This window comes from Medicago truncatula, chromosome 4 (genome assembly GCF_003473485.1).
Source record: "Medicago truncatula cultivar Jemalong A17 chromosome 4, MtrunA17r5.0-ANR, whole genome shotgun sequence".
Classification (NCBI taxonomy): Eukaryota; Viridiplantae; Streptophyta; class Magnoliopsida; order Fabales; family Fabaceae; genus Medicago; species Medicago truncatula.
In genome coordinates this window covers 10088278-10099981 of record NC_053045.1, presented here as the reverse complement: position 1 = coordinate 10099981, position 11704 = coordinate 10088278, and the positions used below count along the sequence as shown (strand labels likewise).

The 11704-nt window shown below is 33.9% G+C and overlaps 1 protein-coding gene across 1 annotated transcript; it reads left to right on the top strand.

Moving 5' to 3' along the window:
* The first annotated feature begins 559 nt into the window (after nt 1-559).
* LOC25491694 (zinc finger RNA-binding protein 2) lies at nt 560-6278 on the top strand. Its single transcript, XM_013599687.3, has 2 exons — nt 560-992; nt 4682-6278. Exons 1-2 carry the CDS (start codon nt 672-674, stop codon nt 5966-5968), a joined length of 1608 nt encoding a protein of 535 aa, XP_013455141.2. The 5' UTR covers nt 560-671; the 3' UTR covers nt 5969-6278.
* Nucleotides 6279-11704: the final 5426 nt, after the last annotated feature.

Here is an 11704-nt window from a genome sequence, read left to right as displayed (position 1 = left end):
TTTTTTTAAAGAAATTTGATTTTATAGGCTTGTATGATGAAGATTTACGTTTGCCTATGAGTTTGATGATTTTTTTTTGGGAGTTTTTTATTATTTTTTTCATAAAAAATGATAACTATGTTGTTATTTTATAACATAAATGACTAAATCGTGACAAAAAAAAGATAAAAAAGGACGAAAGTGTTACCTAAAATAAAGTTAAGGGACTAATTGTGTAATTTTGCCAAAAAAAGATTATTTTTGTGTATTAGACAACTTGTAGGTGAGATAAAAAAATTATGTTGTAGTTCATTGAGGGACAAAAATTTGTGATGCGATTTAGTGATAAATTTTTTTTGTTATGTCCCTTACAAGTTAAACATATTACAACAAGTTGAGTTGTCGTAAATAAAATAATCTTATAATTAAAGATCCAGGTTCATAGAATTTACCTTTTTTTTTTTTACCATTGTTTTTAAGGACCCATTTTTTTACCATTTTATCTTCACCTTCACATTGAAACGACCATTGAAATCTGCGTTTTAATCAATCAATATACATAAAAAAAAATAAAAAAAAAACACCCTCTCCTCCTATATCCAATCGATTTTCCCTCTTCCATCACTCCTCCCTTCTCATTTCCTTCACATCAAAATCCATTTCTCATTCTTTTCTTCTTCATCTTCACAAAAATGAATTATTCATCATACAACCCTAATCAACCACAACAACAACAACCCTATTACGAATACGATCCATCTCAGGTTCAACTCCAACCGTACGATCAATCTTCTTATGCTGCTGCTGCTGCTGCAGCCTATCAACCTTCTTCATACTACGCTGCCGCAGCTGCTTATAATCAACAATACGCCGCCGCTGCTGCTTATTATCCAACTGCCGTTGATACTACTCCGGTTCAACATTCTTATTATCAAACTGAACCCAACCCGGTTCATCCTCCTGGTGTTAATCCTGCTGAACCCAACCTTTTGGTTCAACCCCACAATCTTCCGGTATGTATATTCATTCAATCTTCTTTTTCTTTAGGTTTCTTGAATTTCCTTCATTTTTTAACATTTTTGTTGATTTTGACCTAGTTTAATTTATGTGGTGAATTAAATTGTGATTTTGATTAATTTCTGATGAATGTGCTTGAAATTAGGGTGATTTAATTAGGTTAGGTTTATTCTGATTCTTCTGATTGAAGACGGATCCTGTGTCCAACACGTGTTAGTGTCGTGTCTAGTGTATGTCCTTCATAGGACCAAGATGCGAGAGAATGTGTTTTTTTATTTGAATGGGAAATGTTAGTGGTTAGTGGTTAAGATTATATTTGTATCCTTCGGCCGGGTTTGAACCCAGGACCTACTCCTTATTCTTTAGCTCAAACCACTTGAGTTACCCAACCCCGCAAGAGAGTGTGCTTCTTTTATAACTGAGTTCTTCAATCAGTTTTATTGTGTTTAACTAGTGATGAGTGTTCTTGAAATTGGGTTCTTCAATCAGGTTTATTTTCTGTAGCACTGACTGATTGAAGGTGTGTATGACATGTGTCTGTGTCGAACACCAGCAAGACATGGACACATGTGATCACATTTAATAAATCCATTTTCTCAAATTATATTGTTGGTGTCGACCTTACACTGTCGTGTCCGTCTCTGTGTTAGTGCTTCAAAAGGTTCTTTTGTGTGTTTGTGTGGATACATCAATGTATTTATGGCGGTTGCAGTCTTAACAGGCAATATGTTGGTGCAATTTAGATCGTCTAAAGTAAGCGAGAAAATTCAAGGGTTGTTATTTTAACAGACGAATGATTTGGTATGAAGTACCTACAATATCTACATTTGATTTGTTACATAATGGTTGGTATTACTCAATTTACACTCTAAAGCGATCTGCTCACTTTAGAGGACCCAGATCCATGTTGATCGATGTATGTAAGGAATGGATTTTATAGGGTTAGTAGTCACTGTAGTTGATGATCTTGGACGTTGATGAAGATCATATAGTTCAGACTATGAGTTTTTTATTTTTCGAAGTCACAGTGTGAGTTTCCTATCTATAACCAATGGCTTAGATCAGCTAACTGCAGTGACTGATATAATTGTCAACTACACTAATTTGGGTGTGTCATGTGTGTGATGTGGCAAATTGGCAATGGCCAACATAGAATGGGAATTTCTGTCATAATTGATTGGTATTTTTCTGTTACATTTGTGTTTTTATCTTAGTTTATGGTGTAACTCATTGAAAATAGTATACCTGTGATCCCCTTTTATTAATCGTTGATTTAATGGTTAACAAATTTTGATCATAACCGCTTGTGATTTTTTTTATTATAATCCGACTATTATCCGCATCATGGTGGAACTAGAAATGACCTTTTGTCTTCACTGATATTAATGTTATTTAGATTTGTGTTAGTTCTTTGGAATTTTATGCTCAGACTCTATTGTTTTGGACACTAGTGCCTTTTATATGTGTTACATGGAATAAATTTTATCGCGATGTTGTCATTCTCAATAAATACTACTACTTTTTCTCTATCTCTCTTTTATAGTTTTTCTTCCTCATATTTTATGTTTGTTTCGGGTAAGGTGCGTGTGTTATTCTTTATCATCTTATTGTACCTTGTAGCATAGAGGACCAACCAAACAAGTTTCTGGATAGATTGTATATAAAGCTTTGCTTATCTGTGCGTTTGTCTAATTACGATAACTTACCCAAAGTAGGGCAAAAACTTATGTGATTTATTACGGCCTTCATCAAACTACTGAGTATAAAAATTTGACCATCAACAACAACAACCATATCAAGCCTTATCTCATTGGTGGGTTGGCTACATGGATCAATTGATAAGATTAAGATGATTTTTAATATGCATTTTACCTTAAGGTTTTGGTTGTTGTTGTTATCAAATTCCTATATATGTGCATTTGCACACTTCTTATTCTACTAATTTTTTTCAAAGACCATAGCTGGAGGAAAGAAAAAGTTCCATCAGCCTCTTTTACTCGTGTCTTTGACACTAAACAAGATTAATAGAATCATCTTATGGATTTACCCCATCTTTGTTCCAATAAATGGTCTCGCATAGGGTAGTTTAAATTAGGTTTGGCAAGTACCTACCTTTGATGTTGCTGAAACTGAAGGAAGATGCCTTTAAGATAGGTCGAGTCAAAATTAAGCCATAATTTGATATGGTTTATTCCTCCTCGAATCAGTTCTGCAAATATGCTGCTACTCTAACATGCTAGTTTCTTGATATATTACCAAAATTTGAAGGAGTAAACAGTAAAGGCTGATTGAAGATTTCGCGGCTCTTTGACTTTTCAAACATTTTTATTCTTTTAGAGAGAATATCTTGCTGTGCTTCCTCGGGCTCTTTTGGGACATTCTGTGGACAAAATGATGATACTGGAATAGGTATTTTGTCCCCGGCTTTTCATCTAAAACATTCAGAACTCAGAAGATGTTGAGAATTCAGCAAGCTTGGCCACAACACCCTAGAGTGACCAGATAAAGACAGCAGTTGCATAATCTGAGCTAATAAGCAATTGTGGTTCTTTCTTCAATGCCACAATAATGCTCGCATGGTGGTGGGTCTTTGCTGGTTGCTTTAGAGCTGATGTGGACATAAGATCATCTTGTTTCTCTTCTTAACTGTCTGGCCATAATTTTGCAGTGCCTTACAGTTCGGGAATAGGAACTCCGATCTTTTGGTTATTCGATGGATAAAATCTTTGTTTGATATGCTTTATTTCTTTTGTCAGAAGGTGTTCCATTTTCAGTTTCAGATTTAGGGGAGCATTGAGCATGTTTTCAGGACCTTAAATTGACTACTTCTCAAGGGTTACCTGATCAACAGTATCTTGAGGCTGATAAAGTTGTTAATGTGCACGAATTGGCCAACTCCCTGGTCAGTTGATGGGATATGCCATTGATTATCTCAATCATAATGAGGCAAATCCATGTTTGTTTGGAGATCTATTGGACATGAATTGTTGTAAGAATGCAGTAACATTCATAATGATTATTAAGAGTTATCTAAGAAATCCGTTTCATATTCAAAATTGAGATACTTAGATTGGAATTTGGACACTCTAAAGTGACTAAAGTGTAAAGTGAGAAAATCAAAGGTTGTCAATTTAACAAACTCATGATTTGTTAATTAATGGTTGATATTACTCACTTTACACTCTAAAGTGAATTATTCACTTTAGAGGAGCCGGAACCCTCAGATTGAACTGTATGTAAGAATTGGAATGATTCTTGAAATCGAGGATGCCTTGGTAGTAGTTTTAAGGCCATCACAGTCTCTCCTATTTGTTAATGTTAGTGGTGACTTAAAATTACTGTTATAATTGTTTCCTCGGTTTTCACCTTGATGAACCAGATATTCCGTTTCTTAAATCAGTTTTTTCTTTGTTATTAACTCTTCTACAATATTTGCATGCTTTTGGAGTATCAAAAGTTCCTTCATTAATCGACTTGCATGTCACATCACATTGACAGATTTTCTCTCACCCCCCTCTCTCTCTCCATAATATCTCTACCCTTGTGGTATTTATTCAATTGTTTGCATGTCTTTTAATCTAATCCTTTCCTCTCAAATTTTCAATTTATTTGTACCTTAATATTTGTGACCATATATATATATATATATATATGCTTGACTTTGAATGGGAATTCTTATTTTCAGATCGGGCCATCATCTCAATACAGAGGTGGGGGTGGTGGTAGATCATTCAGGCGAGGTGGTCGTGGTCGAGGTCAGTTCAACCGTGGAAGAGGACGTGGAGTGGGCGGTGGGAGACACTTTCCATCTCATTCTTCCGGACCTGCTATTTCTGATGTACCGGGTGCATCTGCTGCTGCTGGAGCCACTTATGAGGTACAAGGTTCATCATCAGTCTCAGCTCAAGTGCAAACTGCACCAGTGCAACCGCAACCACGTGGGGTATTTTGTGATATTTGTAAGATTGAGTGCAATACGTCTGAAGTTATGCAGGTGCATCTGCAAGGAAAAAAACATCTGAAGAATTTGAAACTGCATGAAGCAAAACAGAGACGCAATCCTATCAACGGATCGCAGAGTAGTCAGAATCCTACCTCTGAATTGAACTCGACAGATCAATCTGTGATAGCTCAGGAATTGGAGGACCCCACCAAAGTTATGAGCTCTGAAATTGCAGCTGATAACAAGGATGAAATGATGTTGCAGAATAATGTAGGAGAGACTTCTGATGTTCCAGCTGAAGAGGCTGATGGGTTAAGAATGGAAAACTCAGGTGCAAGGGACCGTGGATTGAAGCGTAAGACAAGAGGTGCAAAAGGTGGACGTAAACAGATGAGGACTACTGATGGTTCAGTACCTGAACAACATGTAGCTATTACATGTGAGTTGTGCAATGTTAAATGTGACACCCAACGTGTTTACCAGGCTCATATTACTGGGAAAAAGCACATGAAACGTGCATATGGTTACCAAGGTCCGGCTGGAGTAGGTAATCAAGCTTTGATCGGACTAGGTAACCAAGCTTTGGTCGGAGTAGGCAACCAAGCTCCGTCTGATGTGGTTGGTCCCCAAGCTTTGCCTGGAGCAGCAGGGCTTCAAGCACTTTACCCACCTGACATCAATGCTCTAGCGACTGCAATTAATGCTCAAGTCCAACAAGGCGATAATGATCCACAGGTACTTCTGGCTCAGCTACTGGTGAATGCACTATCTCAAGCACAAGGATCAACCACAGCAGCACCGAATGGCACCTTGGCAGCTCAGACACCAGCACCTGCATCTGTGGCCGGTTCAGGTAATGATCCCCAGTTGGTGCAGACACAAGTCTCGGAAGTTGCAGCAGATGTTGGGGTGGGAAATCCTACTGGAGAAATAAAAAATGAGATTTTATCTGTGCCGCTGGAATCAAATGCACAGGAAGGTTCAAATGTTGCCCCCAAAATTGAAGGTGGAAATTCTGAAACTAAATAATTGCTAATGGCAGGAAGAGACAATTCAGGTGCAACAAATGAATACCTTCGTAATATGAAGCTCTCTAATTCTTGTAGGACCGAAGTAGATACAGTCATTCTCTTTCTCAATTTTTACTTTATTCGGATTAATGTTTATTTTATTGCCGGCGGAGATTTCTCTTCTACCAAATAGATTTGCAGACTATGTATTTCTCACATGGATGTTAGATGAGTCACAAATCCTTTAGATTGTTGCATTTGTATGTGCACGTGCGCCCGTGTTTGTGATGCTTTTTACCATTTTTGTTGACAGAAATCGAGTTATTAAATATGTGCGCGCTCGCCCTTGTGTGTGACAATGATGCTGTTTGACATTAATGTTACATCTAGTGGTTCAATAACCAAGTTTAATGTTACATGATGAATGAGTTTTTTAAATATAGCACAGGGTCTTTTTTGGTCCCTTACGAAAACAAATTGGGACAAGTTAGTCCTTGAACCAAAAGAAAAATACAAATCCTAAATTTTTATTTTGGTGAATTATTTTTTGGTAACAATTTTTGGTGAATTATTTGATCGAAGTAACTATCCTTAATATTTGTAAAATAAAATTAAAATTTAAAAAAAATCCCTAAATATCTCCCTAAAAAAACTGTTCCTTTGATATGTATATATACTTTTTTTTTAAGCAATGTATCGAAAATATACTTAAATAGTAGTTTTTCATAAAATTGAGAACGATCTGATGCTATAATTTAGCAACGCATCTGATTACAAGATTTAAATTTAAGAGCCAGTTTGTTATAGCTTTTTTAAGAAAAAATTATTATTATTTTAAAATAATAATCATTTTTAAAAGTATTGCATCCCTTTGTTATAGATTTTTTAAAAATTCAGAATCTAAAAATAATTTAAAAATAATTTAAAGCTGTTAAGAGCAGCTTCTCAAAAAATAGATATTTTTAGAGGAGAGGGAAAATATGATTTAAAAGATTGAACTAATTTTGTAACAAAAAATCTCTTTAGTTGTATCCAAACAAACTAAATTATTTGTTTAAAAAAAGTGTTTTTTTATCACGGTAAACAAACGCAAAATAGATTCTGATTTTTCACAAAATCTCTAAAATATAATCTCTAAATTATTTTATGTCTAAATCACTTTTATTTTAATCCGTAACAAACGGACTCTAAAATAACACAGTGCAGCTTATTACTCACTCATTCTATTGCTATTATATAATATAAGTATTATTTTTCATTTTTTGATAGACAACTGATCATACAGATGGAATATTAGGTTAGGGACGACTTGAAGAACACGACGTATAAAAAGAGGCAATTAGGTTTAGGAAAAATTTAAGCTTATGTGATGGATGACATTAAGGTGGAATGGTTCCTCGAGAACTTTGGTTAGTAATTTGATCAAAAAATATTAACAATACTTTTGATGTTATTAGATTTCGAGGTGTTTGTCCTTTGTGGCGCTCTATTATTCCCCCTCCTTTTCCATCTTCCTCTCACACACTTCGTATTCCACACTGTAAATTTTTCCTTCTCCAAACTAATAAAGTATATCGCCTAGAACCATTAGTATCAACTAATTATTTTAATAAAGGGTGGATCATAAAGATTGAAGAAACAAAATCCGGCAAACTTCATATCTTAGATGCTTTGAATAACATTCACATCTCATATATCCGTCGAAAGACGTTAGATTTCACGAATTTACGAGTTATGGAATTGTTTCAAGCGTGTACTCTCAATTTTTTAATGATGGAGGTGATTTAATTGCATTTAAGAATGTTTGTAAAGTAGCAATGTTTCTTGTTGAGGATCATGGTCAACCATTCTTTGCTTTGCTTGATAATAGAGAGTTTTTGGTTTCCAATGTTGGATATAACAATTTGAAGAGAGTGAATGAAGATAATAAAAAGTTTGATGACATGATCCTTCAGCTTGAAGACTTCAGAATTTAAGCATATTGATGACATATTTTAGCCTTGCCTATCTTTATTCAATTCTGATTTAAATCCAAATAACATTGAGTGTGATCCAAGAAAACTCTAAACCATGAACCTGCTGGATGGGTTGTTTTTATCAATTTATTATTTTTTGGGTTTATGGTATTATGAACATTTATGGTAGTAGTTTTAGTGAATGCATTGTTATCTCACCCAATTATTCGGATAAATTTTTTTATTTGAAGTTTTTTTTTGTTATGCATGAGTAATAATATGGTATGTTAACTCATTTGAGGTTGGCCTAGTGGTTGACTTGGAACTTAGAGTTTGCAGGTCTCAGGTTCGATTCTCTCTGGTGCCAATTTCAGTGGGCTAAGTCCATACAGAGCTTGCTCTGACTTTAAACGGGGCCCCCGCAGGTGGGTGGTGAGATTGGTCCCCTCGGATTAGTCGATTCTTGGATCGGATATCATCTATATATGTTTATATTATTTAGTTTAATGATGCAAAGAACAACGTTCAAACCAAATATAAAGTTTAAATCAAATTGTGTGTTCAGATATGCGTTTGATTTATTTTTCTTACGCTCCAATACAAATTTAATGTGACTTTAGAGAAGCTGAGAATTGAAGCTCTTAGTAAACGTGTGGTTTTGTAGCTCTTTTAATATGTGTTTGGTGTGGAGTTAAAAATTTGTTGCAACTAAAATAACGCATCCCAATGCACTTTTTAGCTGTAGAATGAGAAGCTGAGCATTCTAGCATCAGGTCAGATATGTGTTTCATCCTTCCGACCACTACACCAATCAGATATATAGAGAGGTTTTTTTTTTTTTTTTTTTTTTTTTTTTGCATTTTGGAATCAACTATTTCTATGTATGCAGTCGTAGAGATTGATCTTTTTCCAGTCACGTAGGAGAGTAGTGAGTGGTAAAAGTGTGAAAATCTTCTTCAAAATATTTAACATTGATGTATTTGCGGAGCTAACTAGATTTGAACTTATAAGTTTTAGTAAAGTTGACAAAAATCTCTTATCATCCCATTACCCTTGGATATTTAAAGAGGTAATTTTTTTAGTGAAGATTTAAAGAGGTGATCGGTAATAGAAAAGTAAATTTCTATATTAAAAAATTGGGTAAATATCTCTTTTCGTCCCTGTAATATTAGCGAATTTCGGTTTTAGTCTCTGTAAAAAAAAAGATTTAGATTTTGTCCCTGTAATTTCAGATTCTTCTACTTTTGGTCCCTCCTTTCATCAAGTCAACAAAATCTACATAAATTACGTCCTTGTAATTTCAGATTCCTCCCACTTTTGGTCCCTGTAATTTCAGATTCCTCCACTTTTGGTCCCTCATTTTACGTATCATGTATGCAGATTCTGCTTACGTGGTGGAATGAGGGACCAAAAGTGGAAGAATATGAAATTACAAGGACAAAATCTAAATCTTTTTTTTTACAAGGACTAAAACCGGAATTCGCTAATATTACAGGGACGAAAAGAGATATTTACCTAAAAAATTTCATTGAAAACCTTTACCGTCACACATCCTTAAAAGAAAAACTTCCATAGATATAAGCACATAAAATCTACAACAAGTGCGGTGCAAATATTTAACATTTTTTTCTTGAAATATTAACAATGTTCTCCAAATAAAAAAATATTTAACAAAAACATTACATTAACGTTGATGTTATGAAATAATAACGAGTTTTTAAAATTTTATCATATCGACCTTCTCATTACATAAAGAGTTTAATGGTGGTGGGTTGAAAGTCTAAAATAACTTTGCACACACAACCAATCAAAACACTTAGAATTATCACATTAATTATTTTCGTTAAAAATCATTAATTGACGTGACAATTATGAGTGTTTTGATTGCTTTTGTTCAAAGTAATTTTTGACTATCGACCCACCACCACTCTTGCATAAAAACTTAATTCCAAATATATAAGCAAATAAAATCCGCAACATATGTGGTGTAAATAATTAATGGATTTTTACGAATAATTTTTTTAATAGACCCAAAAAAAATAGAAATATTACATTAATGCTGAAAATTTTCATCTAATATCTTTAAATATTTTAAAATATTAAGTAATTGTTACGCGATCCATGTGAATGAACGAGACTTTTATTATTTTAAATTTGAAAACACATAAATTGAAATACAGAATTCAAAATTAATTATTATTAATTTATGTATTTGACCGATTAATCATTACCTTCTAGTAACTAGTAATATTTTTTTTAAAGAATGAACCCAAATCCTAATTGATCGAACTAACTATCCCTTAATATTTTGTTCTTCTAAAAAAATCCCTTAATATTTGTAAAAATATAAAGAAATTCCGTAAATATCTCCCTTAATAGTGGTTCTTTATAAAATTCAAAACGATCTGATGCTATAATTTAGCAACGCATCTGATTTCAATTTAAAATAGCACACTGCAGCTTATTATGCATTCTATATGGAATATTAGGTTAGGGACGACTTGTGGTAGAGACTTGAAGAACACGATGTATCACAAAGGCAATTAAGTTGAAGAAAAAGTGCATGCTTATTTGATGGATGACATCAAGGTGGAATGGTTGAATCTTCCTCGAGAACTATGGTTAGTTATTTTATCAAAAAATATTAACAATACTTTTGATGTTATTAGATTTCGAGGTGTCTGTCCTTTATGGCGCTCTATTATCCCCCTCCTATCTCGCCCCCCTCTCGCATTATACATGGTAAAATTTTGCTTCTTATAACTAAAATATATCGTCTGGAACCATTAGTACCAACTTATTATTTTAACAAAGGATGGATCATAAAGATTGATGAAACAAAACCAGGCAAACTTCGTATCTTAGATGCTTTGAATAACACTCACATCTTACATACCTCTCAAAAGATGTTAGATTTCACAAATTTACGAGTTACGGAATTGTTTCAAACGTGTACTCTCAATTTTTCTAAAGATGGAGGTGATTTAACTGCATTTAGTCCCCTCAAGAATGTTTGTAAAGTTGTGGTGTTTTGTGAGGATCATGGTCAACCGGTCTTTGCTATGCTTGAAGGTAGAGAATTGTGGGTTTCCAATGTTAGATATAACAATTTGAAGATATTGGTTCAATGGTTCATCCTTTAAGTTGGTTCAATTTTCGCCTAACTTAAACAAAGTTGGTAAAAAGAAGTATTTGGTGGAGTCACAAGGAAGTCTCTTTGTGGTTGATATATGTATAAATACTTGTGATATCGAAGTTTCAAGGTTTGATGAAAAATCAAATAAATGGTTTCGTACAAAATGTTTGGGTGATTATTCGTTTCTTTTGGGTAAAGACTCAAACTTTTCATTATCAACTAAAGATTACCATGGATTTGAAAGAAATTGCATTTACTTCCATACTGAAAAAGGGACTGAATGTTTCAGATTGAAGAAGACTTTAGAATTTAGGCATTTTGATGACATATTTTGGCCTTGCCTAACTTTGTTCAATTCTGAAAGTGCATTGGATCAAAATAACATTGAATGTTGTGCAAATGAGCTTGGAGAAACTAGCTATGCCCAAGAGAACTCTTAAGTGTGAACTTGTTGGATTTATGGATTAATTTTATTTTTGTTTTGGATCTATTATATGAACTTTTATGGGTAGTAGTTTTAGGGAATGCATGTTAGGCTAATTTTTATTCAATTCCAGTTTCTTTTATATTTTTTTGTTATGCACGGGTAAATAATATGGGTGTGTTTAGGGTTCATCGTTTTGATTGATTGAACACACTTAAAATTATAAGATCGTTTAGAGAT